Source organism: Acomys minous (assembly GCF_964271855.1).
Source record: "Acomys minous genome assembly, chromosome: 9".
Classification (NCBI taxonomy): domain Eukaryota; kingdom Metazoa; phylum Chordata; class Mammalia; order Rodentia; family Muridae; genus Acomys; species Acomys minous.
Window position 1 is genome coordinate 83,761,133 of NC_140490.1, and position 23,152 is coordinate 83,784,284.

Consider the following 23,152-nt stretch of genomic DNA (forward strand, 5'->3'; position numbering starts at 1 on the left):
CCTGGTCTACACAAAGTGAGTTCAGGATAGCCAGGGCTACACAGAGAAACCCTGTCTCAAAACAACAAAAAAGTGGAAGTGGGGGCGTGTCCCAAGAGGCGGGGCGGGGCTTGGAGCTGGTCGAGATGGGGGCGTGGCTCAAGGAAGGACAGTCTAGGCAAAAGTTTGGAGGAGGTGGACAAAAAGGGAGACGTGGGGGCTGGAGAGGTGGCTCAGAGGTTAAGGGCACTGGCTCATCTTCCAGAGGTCCTGAGTTCAATTCCCAGCATCCACATGGTGGCTCACAACCATCTATAAGGTGTACATGCAGGCAGAGCACTCATACATTAAATAAATAAGTAAATCTTTAAAGAGGGTGGAAAAACCTGAAGCTTACTTTGAGGACACGAGCCCCCAAAAGACCCTGCGTGAATACCCAAGCTCCACAAAGCAGAGGGTGGATTTTATGCATGCCCAAAGCCTTGCTTCCACAACTACATGTGTTCATCCTGTAATAATATGGAGTCTTCCTGAATTCATTTGCGCATGCTCACGATTTTGTCTCCTGGAGCTGGGATCCTGGTGACTAACTTTCGGGTTTGAAATGTGTGTTATCTGCTTCCATATTGCGTATGCTCACTCCTTCCACTTGCCTCTGAGTAGACCTATTGGGTTGGTTTTTTTGGGGGGGAGTGGGGGGAGGCGGGGACAGGGGTTCTGTTGCTGATAGCCAACAGGTCCTGCTAGGGGCCTTCTTAGCAGATGCGCATGCCCAGACTTGAAGTGGCCCCGCCTCAGGTTCCGTGCGCATGCTCAGAATGTTCCTCAGGCTCCTTGGCCGTTGAGGAGCAGTGTTACAGTGTTACAGTGTTACTTGCAGAGATCCAGGCACGATGCTGATGTGGATGCTAGCGGCCGTGGCCACCGTGGTCAGGGCTCAGCCACTGTGCCGGTGCGACTGCCTAACCGGGGTGGGATGCTGCTTTGGGTGGAACGGAGCTGGTTCATTTGGAGCCAAGGCCTCCTCTTGAGCCCCATTGTAGGAATCAAGCACATCTCTTAAACCCGGTGCTGGGTGTGGAACCAAGGCCTTGGGCAGTCAGCAACCTGTCCCGTCATCCATTCCAACTTGGCTCATTGAGGCTAGCATGCTGGGAAAGTATACTGTGCGTGGTCCCATGGGTAGCAGTGTCTCTGGCCGCTACCGTGTGATCATGTCTGAAATGTGTTCCTAAGAGTCCACTGGGGACCTCGGTTCTCAGGCCCTCAATTCTGAATCATCACTAGAGTCAGCGAGGCAGTCCCGTTGCTCTGAGTTTTATGGCCAGCCTGGGCTACATAGCTAGATGTGTGTCTGAATTTATATATATATATAGTCCCTCAGCCTCCCAGGCACTGAGATGACAGGTGACAAATGCCACCATCTGTGTGTCCCAGTTCATTTGTAGATTTAAGTAAATATTATTCCGTTCAAGGATATATTCTGCCAAGAGCCACGGGAAGGTGTGGCTGCCCCAGACACGTGGCTTGTCCCACCCACCCAAAAGGAAGCTGTTTGCTGCGAAACAGCAAACAAAGTAGGGAAACTTAAAAAAAAAAAAAAAACTTGCAAAAGGCAACTGCTAAGGTGCGGCTTGAGCTGGAGCTTGGTGGGCTGAGTGTGACCCATGTGGGGATCCGGCCCACCTCTGGCACCACGGAAACCTGGCATGGTAGCACATGCCTGCCCTCACAGCAGTGAGGAAGTAGAGGTAGGTGGACTGGGAGTTTGAGGCCAGCCTGGGCTACTTACTCGGCCTGTCTCTGATTAAACAGTAAAAGGATCCCGGGGAGTCCCTGGAGCATCAAGGCTCTGGGTTGGCACTGTGCATGGGATGGGGTGGAGGGTGGGTAAAAGAGAGCCGAGAGCAGGCCATAGGAAGGCTTCTGCACGTGGGTTTGTAAGCCAGCTGGGGATGTTAGGGTCCTTCAAAAAGATGGCTTTGAGTCCATACATTTCTTTATGGGAGTACCAATTGGTTTTTTTTTTTTTTTAATTATTTTTTGGTGGTTGGTTTTTTTGTTGTTGTTGTTTTTCTGAGACAGGGTTTCTCTGTGTAGGATTGTCTGTCCTGGACTCACTTTGTAGACCAAGCTGGCCTCAAATTCAGAGATCCACCTGCCTCTGCCTCCCAAGTGCTGGGATTAAAGGTGTGCGCCACCACACCCTGCTTATTTGTTTGTTTGTTTATTTTTATAAAAGACTTGCTTTTATTTTGGGCGTGTGAGTGTTTATCAGGATGTCAATGTGCACCATTTGTGTGCAGTGCACACAGGGAGTCCCCTGGGACAGTAGGCACAGGTGGTTGTGAGCTACCATATGGGTGCTGGAAACGAAACCTGGGTCCTCTAGAGGTGCCCTTAGCCTCTGAGCCATCTCTCCAGCTCCAGAATTTTTGTCGTTATTTGTTGATTTTTGAGACAGGGTCTCACCATGTAGCCTCGAACTCACAGAGATGCACCTGCCTCTGCCTCATAAGTTCTGGGAGTAAAGGTGTGTTACCACACCTGGCTAATATTTTCAAGTGTATGCGTGCGCATGCGTGTGTGTGTGTGCGCGCGCGCGTGCATGCATGCATGCTAGTGTGTGTGTGCACGTGCGTGTGCATGCATGCTCGTGTGTGTGTGTGTGTGTGCATGCATGCTCATGTGTGTGTGTGAGTGTATGCATGCATGCTAGTGTGTGTGCATGCACACACATTCATAGTCATGCACAGGAGTGTGAAAAGTTGGAAGACAACTTTCAGGAGTTGGTTTTCTCTAATAGGACCAAATGTTGCAGAAAGCCCCGTATGTATTAAGCCATCTCACTGTCCTAGTCTTATGCATGTGAGTGTGGACACACACACGTCACACGTTTGTGGCATTGCTCCCTTCCTCTCACCGTGCTTAAATCGGGGATCCCTTTGTTCTGCTTGCCACTAAACACACCAGGCTGGTACCCCTGAGCCTCTGTGGCCTCTCCTGTCTTTGCTTCCTGCCTCTGTGATGGGCTTGCTGGGCTCACAGACCACAGCACCCAGTTCCCACCAGCACCCCATGCTGTAGGAGCCCCAGAACTCTGGAAGCACTAAGACAATGTACCGTGCGGTAGGTCCAGAGACCACGATGAGTACCAAATAAAAGCGGAGCAGCGGCTGCTTACAGCACCGGCTGCTTCTGCAGAGGATCCAGGTTCTGGTCCCAGCACCCGTAGCGAGGCTCGCAACCAGATGTGACTCCAGCTCCGGGGGACCCAGCGCCCTCTCTGGCACAGCATGCATGTGCTATGCGGAGACATGCAGCCAAAACATTCGTATAAAGGAAATTTAAAAAAAAAAAAGGACAACAGGAAGCCATTTTAAAAAATAGAATAAGTTAGAAGACAAAGCCTGAGGATTGACCGTATGTTTTCATCACTCTAGGCCTTATACAGTGAGGACCGGGAAAGTGTTTGGTTCTGTGCAACAAGTTGAAGGGGTAAGTGGCCCCTGTGCTCCGGGATGACCACGGAGCTGAGCATTTTTTCTTTTTCTTTTCCTTTGTTTGTTTGTTTGTTTGTTTTTGTTTTGGGGGGACAGGGTTTCTCTGTGTAGCCTTGGCTGTCCTAGACTCCCTTTGTACACCAGGCTGGCCTGGAACTCACAGCGATCCGCCTGCCTCGCATTTTTCTTCTAACGTTTTTATTGATTCTTTGTGAATTTTTAAAAAGATTTATTTATTTATTATGAATACAGTGCTCTGCCTGCTTGTACACATGCAGGCCAGAAGAGGGCATCATCAGATCACATTCTAGATGGTTGGGAACCGCTGTGTGGTTGCTGGGAATTGAACTCAGGACCTCTGGAGGAGCAGTCTGTGCAGTTAACCTCTGAGCCATCTCTCCAGCCCCCTCTTTGTGAATTTTTTACTATGCACCCCTATCCAACTCATAACCCCTCCCCTCCTTATCCACACCCCAGGCTCTAACCTCTTCCCACCAAAGATAATAAAAACTAAAACCAAGGCTACATAGATAAACCCTGTCTCAAGAAAAAACAAAACAAAACAACAACAACAACAGAAACAAAAACAAAACAAAACAAAATTCTGGCTGGGCCCTGTGGCGCACGCCTGTAATCCCAGCACTTGGGGAGGCAGAGGCAGGAGGATCACTGGTGAGTTTGAGGTCAGCCTGGTCTACAAAGTGAATCCAGGACAGCCAAGGCTACACAGAGAAGAAACCTTGCCTCAAAAAACAAAAATCCGCCAAGGAAGCTGCCCTGGCCCACCGGGGTTCGACTGACGCTCGGGAGGAGAATTTTCCTGTATGGAGACAGAACACTAGACACGAAGAAGAGGGCAAGTCTGAATTCTGATCAAACCCCGTTTATTGAGAATTTTCACAGCGTTTATATAGGCACAGAGGCATGGGTATTTGCATAAGCAAGGGTTGCTATGGATACCTAACTCTGGAATGCTCCAGCAGGTAGGTATCTACCTTTACAGCTGCTAATTGCAGGAGAGAAATTCCAGGAAAGTCGTGAAGGATCTGGTTAGTCAGGAAAAAGCTCCCGGAACTGCTGCTCACAGGCAGCTGGCCCTTAATCTGATCTTATCACTAGTCCCACCGGAAAAGGAGTAGCTCGGGGGTCTAGAATGACCAGCCCCCACAATACACCACAACAGGTGTCTAACTGCCGACCTACGACAAGGTCAGCTAGTTTCTGGTGAATGGCAGACTTCTGGAGAAATAGGAACCTAGGCTCTGACAAGATGGCTGAACAGTGGCCATGTAGCCCGTCCCCTGCAGGAAGCGATCGTGTGTCACAGCGTGCCCCACAGTGCATCCTTTTGCCCGCACAGCTTTCCTTGCAAATGTTCCCCACAGTGAGTCCTTGGTCTGGTTCGAGGCCTCTGGCTTCTGCTATATCGTCAATACTGGATCGTCCTGGGTCTCCTCTAGGCTATCCTGTGGTTATCCTGTGTCATGCAGCTCCTGTGAGCTTCTCGGGTCTGCAGGACTCGCCCCTTCCTGTGCTCCAGCCGTTCATAAACGGGGTAGATGCTGGGGTGGGCCGGTTCTCTCACGCTGCCCAGGTGAGAGGTGGAAACAGAACGTTTTCTTTTTGTTCTCTTGAGGCAAAAATCTCACCTAGCCCAGACTGGCCTTGGTTCTTTCTGTCCTGAGGATGACCTGGGCCTCCCCCCCCATGCCCCCACCCTCACCACTTGGCCTGCACTCCTCCTGGCTAATGGGTCTGTGCTGTCTGCAGGATGTGCTGTTCTACGCCTACCCAACTACACTGGTGCTCAAGGACCTGTGCGAGAGAAACGTTTTCTTGTACCTAGGGTGAGCCGGGCCCTCTGCGCCCTCTCCCACCACCCCGCTCCTGCTCTTCCCTCCACACCTCTCCCCTCCCCGTCCCTCCCCTCCCCTGTCCCTTCCTGCTTTATCCTCTGTCGGAGCTTCTCTTTCTTTAAGAGCCAACCATCTCTGGCCCGCATTGTTAGTCTCTGGCCCATGGGGAATCCTAGCTGGGGCTGGGTGGGACCACACAGAGGAAGACCCCGGGGGGCACAAGCATCACCACTCTAGGGACAAGCGCCAAGCCTGTGGCTTCTGCTAATTACAGATTGACTAGATATATGATATATGTATATATATATCATATATATGTGTGTGTGTGTATATTATATGCTTAATTTTTAAAATTACATTTGGTTTTCTTTCTTTTTTTTTTTTTTTTTTTTTTTTTTGGTTTTTCGAGACAGGGTCTCTCTGTGTAGCCTTGGCTATCCTGGACTCGCTTTGTAGACCAGGCTAGCCTCGAACTCACAGCGATCCACTTGCCTCTGCCTCCCGAGTGCTGGGATTAAAGGCGTGCGCCACCACGCCCGGCTTAAAATTACATTTGTTTACGTGTGTGTACAGCTGAGTGTGCCATTACACCTGTGTGGAGGTCAGAGGCCAATTTGTCGGGGGCCACTTTTCACCTTGCATCCTGTTAGTTCCGAGAATAAAGCCTCAGGTGGAGTGGGCGTGGTGGCGCACTCCTTTAATCCCAGCACTGGGGAGGCAGAGTTGCAAGCACATAGATGTGAGTTTGAGGCCAGCCTGGTCTACAAAGCAAGCCTAGAACTGCCAAGATAACACAGAGAAACCCTGTCTTGGAAAATTAAAAAACAAACTAACAAACACAAACTCACATGGTCAGGCTTGGTGACAAGCATGTAAACTTTTTTTGTTGCTGTTGTTTTGCTTTGTATGTTTTTTGGAAACAGGGTTTCTCTATGTAGCCTTGGCTGTCCTGGACTCACTTTGTAGACCAGGCTGGCCCCAAACTCACAGAGATCCTCCTGCCTCTGCCTACCGAGTGCTGGGATTAAAGGCGTGCACCACCACACCCGGCTCCACAGAGACTCTTAATCCTCTGGTGGACAGCAAGCCTGTGCCACTCCATGCCTGGTCTATTTCATTTGTGGCCTTTTTTTTTTCCCCCTCTGTGACCCTATGTCATTTAAAAAAAAATAGCCAGGGCTGGGCGTGGTGGCGCACTCCTTTAATCCCAGCACTCGGGAGGCAGAGGCAGGTGGATCATTGTGAGTTCGAGGCCAGCCTGGTCTACAAAGCGAGTCCAGGACAGCCAAGGCTACACAGAGAGACCCTGCCTCCAAAAACAAAAACAAGCAAAAATAAATAAAAAATAAAGTTCAAAAAAAGCCGGGTATGGTGGCGCACGCCTTTAATCCCAGCACTCAGGAAAGCAGAGGCCGGCAGATCTCTGTAATTTCGAGGGCAGCCTGGTGGTCTACACAGCGAGTCCAGGACAGCTAAGGCTACACAAAGAAAGCCTGTCTCAAGAAACCAAACCAAACCAACCAACCAAAAGCAAGCAGGAAGGCACATTCTAACAATATCCTGTACCTGGGTCACTCTGGCTGGCAGGGAGCTTGGAAAAGAGATGGTCACAGGCCCGGCAGCCTGAGAAACTTCCTGAATCCACTTTTCTCTTGGTTGCAGGGAGAAAGTTTTCATGTCGAGAAGCAGCTTTCGGACCAGCCTCCCACCGCTCACCATCCCCAAGTCAATGGCGGTAGATATTTCCCCAAGCTATAACTCCAAAGGAGTCGCACTCAGAGGAGACTGTGTGGTCCAGGGGCACGGGTCTGCCAGCCTTGAGTTCTTGTACTGTACCCTCTTAGAGATGCTGAGTCCCAGAGAGAAAGGACCCATGCCATTCCACCTCTGATAGAGTCCCAACCCCCACCCTCTCCTTCTCTCTCTCTCTCTCTCTCTCTCTCTCTCTCCCTCTCTCTCTCTCTCTCTCCTTTCATCTTTGTAATTTTTGCCTTTCTCCTCTTCTGGCTCCCTTCCCTTCAAATATTTCTTTGTGATTGTATTTTTATTCTTTGTAGATGATGTTTTGTCTACATGTCTGTCAGTGTACCACTTGCATGCCTGGTGCCCAAGGAGACCGGGGAGGGTGCTGGATCCCCCTCCGGAACTGGAGTAACAGGGTGGTTGTGAGAATCTGTGGGTGCTGGCAACCAAACCTAGGTTTCTTCCAAGAGCAGTCAGTGTTCTTGGCCACTGAGCTCGGGCCTCTCCGGATCGTTAAGAGAGAAGAAGATGCACACAGATCAACAGGGACTGGCTTTGCCTTCCTAGCTTAGCCCCCAGCCAGATCATTGCAGACCTAGTTCCCAGTGTGGACAGAGTAAGTGAGTTGGTGGCCAAGGAGGTGGCTCAGTGATGCATGTGTGGTCTGTGAGCACGAACCGCCAAAATGCACAGAGAAGCACGGTGCTCAGAGGTTGAGAAAGGAGGAGGCCTGAAGCTCACTTGCCACCAGCCCAGCCCAACAGAGAACTCCAGGGTCAGTGAGCCCCGATGGCAGGCTCTGAAACCACAGATGCCCAGTGGTTAGAGCACTGGGTTCCATTCCCAGCACCCAAATGGCCGCTCACAGCCCCCTGTTACTCCCACTCCGGGGTATCTGATGCCCCCTTCCTGCCCCTGAGGTACCCAAAGGTATGTGCCAGACACACACACACATTGAAGAGAGGGAGAGAGAGACAGAGAGAGGCACGGGCGTGGTGGCTCATGCCTGTAATCCCAGCACCCAGGGAGGCTGAATCTCTGAGGTCAAGGCCAGCCCAGTTTACAAAGTAAGTCCAGGCCAGTAAAAGCCACACAGAGAAATCATGTCTCAAAAAAAACCAAAAACAAAAAACAAAAAGCTTTTTAAAAACTATGTTTAAAGCCGGGCATGGTGGTGCACGCCTTTAATCCCAGCACTCGGGAGGCAGAGGCAGGTGGATCGCTGTGAGTTCGAGGCCAGCCTGGTCTACAGAATGAGTTCCAGGACAGCCAAGACTACACAGAGAAACTCTGTCTTGAAAAACCAAAAACAAACAAACTAGAGGTCCTGAGTTCAATTCCCAGCAACCACATGATGGCTCACAACCATCTATAATGAGATCTGGTGCCCTCTTCTGGTGCGCAGGTGTACATGCAGCCAGAGCACTGTATACATAATAATAAAGAAATCTTAAAAAAAAAAAGAATAAAATTTAAAAATAATAAGGTAGAGAGTGGTAGAGGCATTAGCTGGTGGCTTACACACTAGCACATGCAAACATGTATCACACATACACGCACACACACACACAGAGTAAATAAGCAAACATCTAGTGCAGGGAGTGGTGGTGCACACCTTTAATCAATCCAAGGGCTTGAGAGACAGAGGCAGATGGGTCTCTGAGATTTTAGATTATTTTTGAGCTAACTCTAACCAGCTGTACCCCCACTATGTGCTTGCTCTGACTTCATCTGGATCGTGAGATCACAGGATCTGGGGTCACCCTGGAGACAGCGCTGGGCACCTCTGTGAGAGCGTGTCCAGGTGGCATTTGTTGAGGTGGGAAGACCCACCTTAACTGCAGGTGCTGCCGCCTCGTGGTCTGGGGTTCCTGGACTGGAGAAAAGAGAAAACAAACTGGGTGGGTACCAACACTCAACCCAGCTCTCTGCCTCCTGACCAGCTACCTGATGGCCATCATCATCCAGTCATCTGACCCCCCCCACCTCACCCTGATGCCATAATGGGCCATGCCCTCTCTGTGAGCCAGAGCAAGCTCTCTAACCCTTCAGCTGCCTGTGTCATTTTTGTCACGGTGTGTGTCATTCATTATTCATAGGTGGGAGTGCCATCAATCACCAGTGCCCACTTTACTGCTAATTCAGTAGTGGTGTTCGTGGTGAATGAAAAAGTCTACACTTACGATTACCTCAAGAACACCTGGGAAAAACCAGCAGGTGTGTGCCGCCGTGCCTTCTGTTTACCGTCGCCGCACTTGGTCTTGTTTTGTTCTCGAGGCATGGCCTCATGTAACCCAGGCAGGCCTTGAACTAGCTATGTAGGCAAATAGGCCCTTGAACTCACGGTCCCCCCTGCCCCCACCTCCCCAGAGCTGGGATGGCAGTCATGCACTGCCATTCCTGGTTTGTTTGCTGCCAGGTGGAACCTGGGGCCCGTGAATGCTAAGTGATAGAAAGTTCTATCCACGGAGCCATAGCCCCATTCCTCGGTTTGGTGCAGTTTAGCTTCCCCCCCTTCCCCCCTCTCCCTTTTATTGTGTGTGCACTGGTGTTTGCCTGCATGTCTGTCCGTGCATCGCATGTGTGTAACATCCATGACGGCCAGTAGAGGGCGCTGGATTCTCTGGAGCTGGAATCACAAGGGGTGGTGAGCAGCCCTGTGGGTTCTCAGAACTGAACCTGAGTCCTCGGACAGATCAGCCGCTGCTCTTAACACCCAAGTCATCCTTCCAGCCCCCCGTCTTTTCTTTGTTTTGGCGGGGTTTGTTTGTTTTTGTTTTGTTTTTTTAGTTTTTCGAGACAGGGTTTCTCTATGTCCTGGACTTCGCTGTCCTGGACTCACTTTGTAGACCAGGCTGGCCTCGAACTCACAGTGATCCACCTGCTTCTGCCTCCCGAGTGCTGGGATTAAAGGCGTGCGCCACCACCACCCGGCCCCCTGGTTTTTTTGTTTGGTTTTGGTTTTGGTTTTGGTTTTTCCAGACTGGGTTTCTCTGTGTAGCCTTGTGGCTGTCCTGGACTCACTTTGTACACCAGGCTGGCCTCGAACTCACCACCCCCAGCTCAGCCCCTTGTTTTATTTGTTGTTGTTGTTTGTTTCGTTTTGAGAAAGGACATCATTATGTAGTGCAGGGTTCATAATCCTCTTGTCTCAGTCTTAAGTCCTGGACTAAGACGCTTGTGCTACCATGCCTGTCCTAATATTTTATATTTTAACTAAGGAGAATTCAAAATGTGCAGCCAAAGCCTGGCACGGTGGCGCACGCCTTTAATCCCAGCACTCGGGAGGCAGAGGCAGGCGGATCACTGTGAATTCGAGGCCAGCCTGGTCTACAGAGTGAGTCCAGGACAGCCAAGGCTACACAGAGAAATTCTGTTCTTGGGGGGCAGGGCAGAATGCAGCCAGGTGTGTTGGCACAGGACTCTCAGCCCAGCCTTGGATGCAGCCAGAAGCAGGAAGTTTCACGAGTTGGATGTCAACCAGGGATGCATAGCCAGTTGCAGGCCAATGCGATCCTGTCTCAAAAAGAAAACAAAAGCAAAAACAAGGGGGCTGGAGACTCACAACTGCCTATAGCTCCATCTCCAGGGATCCGATGGGCTCTCCTGGCCACTTCAGGCACCTGCTCTATATTATGTACACACTCATATACACAAACAAAAATTAAAATTCTCACACACACACACACACACACACATACAATTCATATATGTTATAATGTATATATTTTAACATATCTTCCCTTTAGGTATATCCACGCCTGTTTCACACGTTAGCGGCGACGTTTGCTGTTTCCAAACCAGCTTCTGTATGGTAAGTTGGAATCGTACATATGAAGAGCAGTCTATTTTATTATGGATGGTTGTGAGCTACCATGTGGTTGCTGGGATTTGAACTCAGGACCTTTGGAAGAACAGCCAATGCTCTTAACCTCCAAGCCATCTCTCCAGCCCAAGCAGTCTATTCTAAATGCAAATGCTTAAGAATGATTAGGAGGGGTTGGGGATTTAGCTCAGTGGTAGAGCACTTGGCCCTGGGTTCAGTCCTCAGCTCTAGAGGGAAAAAAATAATAATAAAAATAAAAAGACAAAATAAAGAAACAACAAAACAAAACAAAACAAACAAACAAACAGAATGATTAGGAATAGAGAGTAGCCATTCAGTGGTGTTCCTTCCCCAGACTCACAGGAAGGCTGGCCAGTGGGATGGGAAGGGCTCAGGTCTCAAGCAGGACTCGAAAAGTCTGCCTCCTTTTATTACTTTGTGTGTGATATTTTCTTGGTTTTTAAGGCAGGGTTTCATATAGCCCAGGTGAAATACAACTTTAAACTCTCAATCCTCCTGTGTGCACCTCCCAGGGGCTCGGGTGACAGGCGTGACCCACACACGCAGCCTATGCTGTTATGCACATCGCCTTCTCCTCCTCCTTTGGTTTGTTTGTTTGTGTGTGTGTGTTTTTTTTTTTTATTAATTTATTCTTATTACATCTCAATGGTTATCCCATCCCTTGTATCCTCCCATTCTTCCCTCCCTCCCATTTTCCCCTTATTCCCCTCCCCTATGACAGTTCCTGAGGGGGATTACCTCCCCCTCTATATGATCATAGGGTATCAAGTCTCTTCTTGGTAACCTGCTGTCCTTCCTCTGAGTGCCATCAGGTCTCCCCATCCAGGGGACATGGTCAGAGGTGAGGCACCACAGTGTGTGAGAACGTAATATCCCACTCTCCACTTTACTGTGGAGAGTGTTCTGTCCATTGTCTAGATCTGGGTAGGGGCTTAAGGTTTACGTTTGTGTGTTTTTGAGACAGGGCTTCTCTGTGTTGCCGTGCCTGTCCTAGAACTCTCTCTGTAGACCAGGCTGGCCCCACAGTGTGCTGGGATTAAAGGCCACCACTCACCGCCTGGGCTTCTCTTCCTCCTCCCCTCCCCCTCTTCCTCCCTCCTTCTTTTTAATACACCCGGTAAGTCCGGGAGGTGGAGTTCCAGGCACGTGTGGTCTTCACAAACCTGTCTCAAAAAGTGAGAGGGAGAGGGCTGGAGAGGTGGCTCAGCGGTTAAGAGCACTGACTGCTCTCCCAGAGGTCCTGAGTTCAATTCCCAGCAACCACATGGAGGCTCACAACCATTTATAATGAGATCTGGTGTACATGCAACAGAACACTGTACATGTAATGAATAAATACATCTTTAAAAAAAAAAAAGTGAGAGGGAGAAAGGGAGCAGAGAGGGGAAGGCAGCGGGGAAGGGAGAGAGAGAATGTTAGACCCTCTGGGCCCAGCTGGTGGTCACCCTCTGGGCAGGAGCAGTAGGACAGACAGCATGGGCTCCACCCCAGGCCTCACTGCTGCTGCCCCGGAGAGTCCATAGCAGTGGCTGTCAGTCTGGATTTCTGGATTTAGATTTCTTCTGCCCCACTCTGTGGCCCAAGGGGGTGGTGTAAGTGTCAGCTGGTGCCACTGCAAATCTCTGTCTCCATAGCTGCTCACTGACAAGAAGCTCCCCATGGCCTGGGCTGAGAGCAATGCTTGGCTTTGGTAGAAATGAGGTAGTAAATTCTAAGTGGGGGAGATAGCTTTCAGGTATGTGGGATCTGAGGTGGTAAATTCTGGGATTTGTTGTTGTTGTTGTTGTTTTGTTTTGTTTTTCGAGACAGGGCTTCTCTGTGTTACCTTGGCTGTCCTGGACTCACTTTGTAGACCAGGCTGGCCTCGAACTCACAGAGATCCTCCTGCCTCTGCCTCCCGAGTGCTGGGATTAAAGGCATGTGCCACTACACCTGGTTAAGGTAGTAAATTCTAAGTGAGGGAGATAGCTTTCAGTTACATGGGGTCTTAAGGTAGTAAATTCTGGCCGGGCGTGGTGGTGCATGCCTTTAATCCCAGCACTCGGGAGGCAGAGGCAGGCGGATCACTGTGAGTTCAAGGCCAGCCTGGTCTATAGAGCGAGTCCAGGACAGCCAAGGCTACACAGAGAAACCCTGTCTCAAAAAGACAAAAAAAAAAAAAAAAGGTAGTAAATTCTGGCATGGGGTTGAGGTGGAGGCTAGCGGAGAATCTTTAACTTGTTCTCCTCAGTTTGTTCCTGTTATCAGCCTGCAATTTTCAGCTTGTTTGCTCAGCTGGCAAATGCTGGGTCCGAGCCTCCTAGAATCTTGTTTCTTTAGCTGACAATATCATTGCTGAGCCCAGGCCATCTAGCCAGCTAATCATGTCACTGCTGAACTCAAGCCATCTAGAATCTCATACAAGCAGGTTCAAAAACTCAGCCTTGGCCTCTCTCCTTCCGTAGAGTGGGCCTCAGCTGCAGAAAGAGCTGTGCTCCGAAGGTCAGCCACAGGTGCCATGGCCAGGGCATCCCCCCTTTCTTGTCTTCCCCCTGTACCCCACATAGCACTCCCTGGCTACAAAAGCCAGCCAGCAGAGAGGAAGCATCCAGCTAATTTATTCTCTGTCTTCTGACCATGATGTGTGGCTCTTCAGCAATAGGCACTCGTTAGCTAGGTCTGGTAGATGAGCAAGAAGCTTGTGCTGTTTGGAGCCCTGAGGGTCCCCCCTGACCAAAGGCTTACTTGGAGGCCTGCCACATCCGGCCTGGGGCTTTGTAGATTAACCAGCAGCTTCTAGGAATGCAGTGTCTGGGCCTGCAGGCTCTCTCAATTAACTCTTTTTGTGGGTTTATGTTTTGTCTTTTTTTTTTTTTCTGAGACAGGGTTTCTCTGTGTAGCCTTGGCTGCCCTGGACGCCTTGTAATAGACCAGGCTGGCCTTGAATCTACAGAGATCCTCCTGCCTCTGCCTCCCTAGTGCTGGGATTAAAGGTGTGCGCCACTGCACCCGGCTTACTTCTTGGATTTTACATTTAATATTTTGAACTGTAGTTTACTTGATGGTGGTGTCAGGGGATACGAGGTGGGGGTGGGGGAATCACTGAATCCACCAAAAGTGAAATCGTAGCTAAGGGGTCCAAGCAAGGCACAGTGAAACCACTAAGCTAGACCACTCCATGGGTAGAAAAACAGTTTATTGGGGGAACAAACCACCGAGTTGCCTCGCCAGCAGCTTGCTGGGAGTGCACACGGTTTTATATGAGAGTCAGTGGGGCAGGGGATGGGGGTAGGGGTGGGGGTGGGGGGCTTTGAGATGCCACAGGCTGTTTGGAAGCTCTGCCTGAGTAATAGTTGACAAAGGAAGAGAAGCAATGGTTTCCTGAGGGCATCACGGGACTTCTGAGGGATGCTGAGCTTAAGTTTCTGTTTACCTGGTAAAAAATCTGCTCTGCCTTGGGCCTAGAGCATCATCTTACGCCTTGGTCAACAGCACTGCCATTTTGAGGTCCTACTTTGTGACCTAACAAGGGGGAGCTACCATCCAGAAGCATCTATTGCACAGAATTGTCCTTCATTCAACCCTTTGATAGCTACACACAACCGGAGACCACCTGTCCCCGTAACTTAATCATCTCAAATAAATGTCCTAGTCACTGTTCTCTGCCTGTCATTAGACACCACGGCCAAGGCAGCTTACAGAAAGAGGAGTTTATTGGGGTTCGCATTTGTAGAGGGTCAGTCCATGACCATCATGGAGGGAACATGGCAGCAGACACACAGGCAGGTGCCGGAGCTGCAGCTGAGAGCACACATCCTTATTTGCAAGCAGGAGACAGAGAAAGAACTAACTGAGCCTGCTGTGGGACACCCCCACCACCACCAGTGACTGGCCACACCTCCTGATCCTTCCCAAACAGTTCCACCAACTGTGAACCAAGGCCCACGAGCCTTCAGGGGCCGGCGCCATTCAGACACCACAGCATTTGAACGGAATCATACAGGGTGTAGCCTCAGAGCTTTTATCAGCAAACCTCACCAGAGAGACCCGTAGAGTTTTGTGTGCGCGTTCATCTCTTACTCCTTTAGAGAGTGCTGAGCAGTTTGGTTGTTTCTCCTTTTTGGTGGTCAAAGGCAAAGCTGTGGCAAGCACAGTAGCTCTTGTCTGTTGTTCTCGGCTGTGTGGGCCTCAGAGGCAGGGTGTTCAACTGAGATCAGGGATTTGGATTAGCTATGGCATTGCCATGGGAACCTAAGTGATGAGGCTGTATTTCCCTGTGGTGCTGGCGAGGGGAGAGTTCTCTCCTGTGTGTCCTCACTGTATACAGGTGGTGTAGCTGATATTTGCTACTTTGTGGGGTCTTCTTTTTCTCACTCTTCCCCCAGCCAACCCCTCACCATTTTACCCCCCTAGCAAACTGCAACCAACCTCTCTAAATGACCAACAACCACTGACCCTGCCTCTCCAGGCCCTAGAATTTATGTACCCTTTGAAAAGACCCCAGAATTCGAAATGTCCCACACGGTGGCAGAAGTTATCTGCAGCTGGCAAAACCGCACCTCTGCTGGAGCCTGAGGCAAATCATAGTCAGCCTCTTTGGACAGTCTGAAGCAGCCCCATGCCCCACACCTGGGATAAAAACAATAATACATTCTTATAACATTTTTGTTTGTAGAGAAATTTTAATTCAGAACAATTCTGTTAGGGCAAGAGATCACATCCAAAGACCTTCTAGGTCTGTGTGATCTGGCTGGAATACAAACACACCTTTAACCCAGGAGACAGACACAAGCAGATCTGAGTTCAAGACCAGTCTAGTATAGAGCAAGTATGAGGTAAAGAAAAGCTCAGGTCCAGGTGTGGTGGTGTATGCCTTTAACTCCAAACAATGAAGGTAAAGTTAGTTAGTAGAAGGAAGCACCAGTGTTTGAAAGCCATGCCTAAACCGAGCGGTGGTGGTGCGTGCCTTTAATCCTAGCACTTGGGAGGCAGAGGCAGGTGGATCGCTGTGAGTTCCAGGCCAGCCTGGTCTACAAAGCGAGTCCAAGACAGCCAAGGCCACACAGAGAAACCCTGTCTCAAAAAAAAAAGAAAGATAGAAAGAAAGAAAGAAAGAAAGAAAGAAAGAAAGAAAGAAAAAGAAAGTGATGCCTAATTGCTTGGCAGAAAAAGTGACAAATCAGAGAAATATTTGACATAATAGGATATACCCGACTCTTATGAGAAGAGAGAGGAAAAGGAAGCTACTGAAGGGGCAGAGCAGAGACAGAGAGAGAGGAGGCAGTTTTACCACAAGTTTTACAGAGAGAGGTTCGAGCCGGAGAATAAGGACCCGGAGATTAGAGCAGCTTGCTGGAGTTAGTACGAGGCCAGACAGCAATTCAGAAGCAAAGAGAGAAGCCAGACTGAATCAATCAGCTGGGAGAGGAGTTGGAGCCAGAGCAGCTGAGTTGAAGCAGCCAGCCCAGAGCTCAGCAAGAACAAGTGAGGGTGAGCTTATTAAGCAATAAGTCTCAGAGGCTAAAACATTCTAGGCCTAGGTTAGAGTGTATGGAGGCTGGAAACTTCCAGGAGTAGGCCTAGGCTAGCAGAAGGAGGCAGTAATCTCCCGAGACAACAGCTGAACAGACAAATAAAAGTTCCTTTTTATGTGTGTGTGTTTTTTAAAAAAGAAACCGAAGTTCCAAATGTGTTCCTGTGTAGAGGTTTTCATGTAGTCACAAAGTGGTCCATGTGTTTGGTTGGCTAGGTCAGTGAAACTAACCCTCAGCTATAGCCAAGGGTGACCTGGAATTCCTGACGCTCCAGGAAGGGGCCGTGTGCCAGCCGCTGGGTGTCTGTGGTAGCTGGGGGACAGAACCTGGGGCATGCTGCATGCTGGGAAAGCAGTCCACCACTGAGCATTCTCTCTCTCTCTCTCTCTCTCTCTCTCTCTCTCTCTCTCTCTCTCTCTCTCTCTCTCTCTGTGTGTGTGTGTGTGTGTGTGTGTGTGTGTGTGTGTATATATATATATATATATATATATATATATATATATATATATATATATTTCTCTCTGTGTGTATATATATATATATAAAATTTCATTTATGTGTGCTGGTGTGAAGGTGTCAGATCTTGGAGTTACAGACAGTTGTGAGCTGCCATGTGGGTGCTGGGAATTGAACCTGGGTCCTTTGGAAGAGTAGGCAGTGCCCTTAACCACTGAGCCTGCTAGGCCCAGTGGTTAGAAACCACAAGCCATCTCTCCAGCCCCCCCACTGAGCATTCTTTTTTTTTTTAAAGGTTATTTATTTATTTTATGATCTATGTAAGTGCTCTATCTGCATGTACACATGCAGGACAGAAGAGGGCAGCAGATCTCATTAGAGACAGTTATGAGCCACCATGTGGTTGCTGGGAGTTGAACTCAGGACCTCTGGGAGAGCAGACAGTGCTCTTAACCTCTGGGCCATCTCTCCAGCCCCCACTGAGCAGTCTTATGATGTCTTCTCCAGGAATTGTCAAATGCTATATTTGCGTATCTCCGTGGTGACCTGCTGCCTGACACCAACATATACGTCTCTGACAACGGAGGAAGCTCGTTTACTCTCATGGAGTCTGACAGACTGGTATGTGGCTGGGCAGAGAGAGTCAAAAACAAAGAGTGGAGGTGGCTCTGGGGAGGTCCTGCCGGCCTCCCTCTGGTTTGTGAGCAGTTAACACTGAGGGTGAGGAGAGATGTTTGCTTCAGTGCTATAGCCGTGGTCCGTGGCTGCTGGTAGTAACCCCTCAGTCACACCCCTGCTGGCCGCCCTGGTGGAACCCATTGGCCTAGTGTGATGGCTACTTCTGCGTCAGTTTGATACAGCCTAGAGTCATTTGTGAAGCCACAACAGAGAAAATTTCTGCCTTCATCAGTTTGGCCTATAAGGCATCTTCTTGCTTGGTGATTGATGATAGATATGGAAAGGCCCAACCCACTGTGGGCAGTGCCACCACAGGCAGGTGGGCCTGAGTGTATAAGAAAGTAGGTTGAGTGACGTGTGGGGAGCAGCCACTAAGCAACGTTCCTCCATGGCTTCAGCTTCTGCCCTGAGTTTATTTGGTGATAGGCTGTGCTGGGGAACAGTCGGGTGAAGTTAAACCCTCTCCTCTTCCCCTCGTTGCTTTTTTTAAAAAATATATATATTATTTAATTTTAATTTATGTGCATTGGTGTAGGGGTGTCAGATCTTGGAGTTACAGACAGTTGTGAGCCGCCATGTGGGTGCTGGGAATTGAACCCGGGTCCTTTGGAAGAGCAGGCAGTGCCGTTAACCATTGAGCCATCTCTCCAGCCCCCCCCCCCCTGTTGTTTTTGGTCCCAGTGTTCATCAGCGAAAGAAACCCTGACGGAGACAAATCAAAAGTGTGAAATTAGAAAGAGGAGTACTTGGCCGGGCGTGGTGGCACACGCCTTTAATCCCAGCACTCGGGAGGCAGAGGCAGGCAGATCACTGTGAGTTCGAGGCCAACCTAGTCTACCTAAGTGAGTCCAGGACAGCCTAGGATACATAGAGAAACCCTGTCTTGGGGAAAAAAAAAAAAAAAGAGGAGTACTTGGGAGGAGGGAGGTCAGCAAGGACTGGAAGGGTTCAAGAGAGTATGTTAGAGGTTATGGCCAAAGGAGAATGTGGACATGGAGGAAAATGCTAGGTGTGATTAATACAAGCCAAGAAAAACTGGCAGGGGCCAGGGGCAGAGGCAGGTGGATCTCAGAGTTCGAGGCCAGCCTGGTCTACAGAGTGAGTGTCAGGACAGCCAGGATTACACAGAGAAATCTTGTCTTGAAAAGCTAGAACAAAAGCTGACAGACATGGGTGTGAAGTAACCATAGTGAGCCCCTGAGGCAGGAGGATTACCTAACTGAATGATCCTGGGGATAGATGAGCAATATGGCAAGACCCCACCGCTGGGCGTGGTGGCGCACGCCTTTAATCCCAGCACTTGGGAGGCAGAGGCAGGCGGATCGCTATGAGTTCCAGGCCAGCCTGGTCTACAAAGTGAGTCCAGGGCACCCAAGGCTACACAGAGAGACCCTGTCTCAAAAAAAAAAAAATGGCAAGACCCCAAGTGAGGTTTTTAACTTATTGTTTTGTTTTGTTTTGTTTTGAGATAAGGTTTCTCTGTGTAGCCTTGGCTGTCCTGGACTCGCTTTGTAGACCAGGCTGGCCTCGAACTCACAGGGATCTGCCTGCCTCTGCCTCCCGAGTGCTGGGATTAAAGATGTGCGCCACCACGCACAGCTTGAGTGTGTACTTGTAGGCAAGTGCAGGTGCCATCAGATCCGCGGGGATGGAGTTCTAGGTGGTTGTGAGCTGTCTGCTGGAGGTGGTAGGAACTGAACTCAGGTCCTCTGGAAGAAAGGCACTGCTCTTAGCCAGTGGGCCATCTCTCCATCTCCCCTTGCCAGGTCCTGACTAAATAGAAAATATCCAGTGGTTCAGGCTGGGGCTCAGCTAGTAGAACAGAGGCCTCATGTACACAAAGCCCTGATCCATGCTCAGCATGCCATAAGCCAGGTGTGTGTAGGGCGCTGGTCTGTCACCCCATCACTTAGGTGGTGGAACAGGAATACCAAGAGTTTGTAGTCTCGGGGCTGGAGAGATAGCTCAGGGGTTAAGAGCACTGGCTGCTCTTCCAGAGGTCCCGAGTTCAATTCCCAGCACCCACATAGCAGCTCACAGCTGTCTGTCACTCCATCTCCAGGAGTTCTGACACCTTCAGATAGATATATATTCAGACAAAGCATGAATGCACATAAAATAAAAACAGTATTTTTAAAAAGCTTTTAAAGGGCTGGAGAGATGGCTCAGAGGTTAAGAGCACTGTCTGCTCTTTCAAAGGTCCTGAGTTCAATTCCCAGCAACCACATAGTGGCTCATAACCATCTAGAATGTGATCTTGGACCTCTTCTGGTATGCAGGCATACATGTGGGCAGAATACTGTATAAATAATAAATAAATATATACATACTAAATTTTTTTTTGGTGTTTTGAGACGGGGTTTCTCTGTGTTACCTTGGCTGTCCTGGACTCACTTTGTAGACCAGGCTGGCCTCGAACTTACAGCGATCCGCCTGCCTCTGCCTCCCGAGTGCTGGGATTAAAGGCATGTGCCACCACGCCCGGCTACTAAATATTTTTTTTTAAAAGCTTATAAAGCCGGGTATGGAAAAACAAAGCATATATATATAATGTGGGGCTGAAGAAGCGGGGAAATATGGGAAGCAGAACAGGGTCAATAGTGGCGTCAGTGTCACATGTTGTTCTCTGTCCCCTTCCCCTCTGGTAGTGGTATACTGGAGGAGGAGATTTACCTTCCTGAGCTTGACAAGTGATATAGGTTATATTCAGGGCTAAACACAAGACACCACATTGTCTCAAGTGATAAGCATGTTATTGTCACATGTGTCTGACTCACACGCACCATTTCTTGTTTTTTTTTCCCCCCCACAGGATCATTTGGAGGGGGCATTAGGAGGCATCTTCAACTTTTATTCCATTTCTCAGGTGGGGATACTCGTGGTTAAATCCGATATGGTGAGTACTGCACAGGGACAGAGTGTGATTTGAGAGCCTCAGGGCATCGCTGGGGCTGGAGTGGCTCCAGCGGTAACAGCTAGCTCTTCTGTTATTTTATTTTACTGCTCTCTTAGTTAGTTTGAGGTACTGTCTCATATGGACTTGATTGTCCTTGAATTTCCCATCCTGCTGCCCCCACTTCCCAAATGATGGCAGGCCATGACATGCAAGGCACGTAGGCTGCTGTCTAAACCTGAGACCTTTCCATTCATCTTGCCATTCATGTACCCATCACCTACCCATCAAGCCATTTGGCCAGCTAGCCAGGCAACCGTCAGTCCATTTACCCACGCATTCATCTACCCACCCACCTACACATCAGCTGAGTCATCTACCCACCCACTCATTGATCCATCTACCCACCCATTGCGTCCATCAACCATCCACCCAAGCTTCCATCCATCCATCCACCTACCTGTTAACATGTCCAGCCATTTACCTATCCGTTCACGTACCTCAAGAAACATCCATCTGTCAACCCCCACCCAGCTACCAATACATCCACCTACCCATTTACTCACCCACCCACCTACCCACTCATCCATCTACCTATCCATCCACCATCTATCCATCCACTAACCCATCCATCCACCAACCCATCCATCCATCCATCCATCCATCCACCATCTATCCATCCACTAACCCATCCATCCATCCATCCATCTATTCATCCACCCACCAACCCATCCATCCATCCATCCACCTATCCATCCATCCATCTGTCCATCCATCCATCCATCCATCCACCATCTATCCATCCACCAACCCATCCATCTATCCATCCATCCATCTATTCATCCACCCACCAACCCATCCATCCATCCATCCACCTATCCATCCATCCATCTGTCCATCCAATCCATCCATCCATCCATCCACCAACCCATCCATCCACTCTCTCCTCCCCCACCCATCCCTCATTGGGGGTCCTATGCAGGACTTCATTGCTGATCCATATCCCCAAGCAAAGCAGAAATTTGAAGATGATTTTCTGCTCCCTAACTCTATACCTAGTACTTTTGTTTTCCTCATCCCATAACCAACTCTTGGCCTGTGGGTCTGTAAAACTGCAGATAATCTTTTTTTTTTTAAGAGTTCCTTCACCACAGGGTAGTCATGGCAATCAACACCCTTGATTTCTTACTGGGGCAGCTCCTTGAGGAAAGTTGGACTGGGGTGTGAGTGCATTTAATCTGGAGAGTGCTTTGGGCTCGCTGCCCAAAAGCTCAGTTTTTGACCAGCAGCTCATCTCTCTGCAACTGGCTCAGCAGGATGATGGTGACTAGGGCTATAGGGCCCCGCCCATCATCGCTGCAGGCTTTGCAGAGGGTGTTGGCTCCTGTGTGCAAGGCCTGGAGGAGGAGGGTGCCCATGCCAGGGCAGGGATACATGGTCAATCTTCCCATGCTTTCTGATTACCAACATCCTGAGCACCAGGCTTCTGCATCCCAAAGAGCAAGCATGCAGGGAGCCAGTGCAGACATGCTTGGCACAGGGATCCTAGCTCCTCCTCATGGTGTCTTCTAAAAAAAGGACATAGTACCACACTAAGAATCAGAAGTCAGTAGTATAAGGACGTTTGCTACTTTGTGGCTTATTGTTAGGCTGCTTCCTGCTGAGTAGGGGTGTCGAGCTCCTTGGAGCAACCAACAGCAACCAACAACCAACCAAAATCCCAACCAACAATCCACCACACCTCTGGGGCTCCAGCATTTATTTACCCTCTAAAAAGTCCCCAGAATTTCAAACATCACACACATGCAGAAACTATCTGCAGCTGGCAAAACCACACCTCAGCTAGAGCACAAGGCAGATCACAGTCAACTGCTGCAAAGCAGCCCTATATCCCACACCTGAGATTAACAGAAAAGCATATTCTTTCTTTTTTATTATTTAATTGATTTATTCAGATTGTATCTCGGTTGTTATCCCATCACTTGTATCCTCCCATTCCTCCCTCCCTCTGGCTTTCAGCCTATTCCCCTCCCCTATGCCTGTGACCGAGGGGGACCTCCTCCCCCACTATGTGGTCATAGGCTATCAAGTCTCATCTCGGTAGCCTGCTTATTCTTTCTCTGAGTGCCACCAGGCCTCCCCACCAAGGGGAAGTGGTCAAATATGGGGCACCAGAGTTCATGTCAGAGTCAGTCCCTGCTCTCCACATAACTGTGGAGAATGTCCTGTCCATTGGCTAGATCAGAGTAGAGGTTTGATGTCCTTGGTTAGTGCAATAGTTTGAGCAGAACCCCCAGGCCCCGATCTACCCATCACGATGTTCTTGTAGGTTTCTAGGACCCTCTGGGTCCTTATATTTCCCCTTCTCCTATATTTCTCTCTCTCTCTCTCTCTTTTTTTCTGAGACAGGGTTTCTCTGTGTAGCCTTGGCTGTGCTGAACTTACTTTGTAAACCAGGCTGGCCTTGAACTCGCAGAGATTTGCCTACCTCTGTCTCCAGAGTGCTGTGATTAAAGGCATGCACCACCATGCCCAGACTCAAAAACATTATTGTAACATTTCTGTGTTGTTGTTTTGTTTTGCTTTTTGGTTTTTTAAGACAGAGTTTCTCTATGTAGCTATGGCTGCCCTGGAACTCGCTCTGCAGTCCAAGCTGGCCTCAAACTCACAGAGCTCCCCGCCTG

General features: G+C 49.5%; 1 protein-coding gene across 1 annotated transcript in view; it reads left to right on the plus strand.

Moving 5' to 3' along the window:
• Window positions 1-784: 784 nt before the first annotated feature.
• Window positions 785-23,152, plus strand: part of CATSPERD (cation channel sperm associated auxiliary subunit delta) — a 42,899-nt gene continuing 20,531 nt past the window's right edge. The window contains 8 exon segments of the mRNA XM_084794223.1: window positions 785-931; window positions 3,423-3,477; window positions 5,253-5,329; window positions 7,001-7,073; window positions 9,181-9,298; window positions 10,831-10,895; window positions 17,405-17,518; window positions 20,388-20,471. Coding sequence (XP_084650349.1) covers window positions 873-931; window positions 3,423-3,477; window positions 5,253-5,329; window positions 7,001-7,073; window positions 9,181-9,298; window positions 10,831-10,895; window positions 17,405-17,518; window positions 20,388-20,471 — 645 coding nt within the window. The 5' untranslated portion in view covers window positions 785-872.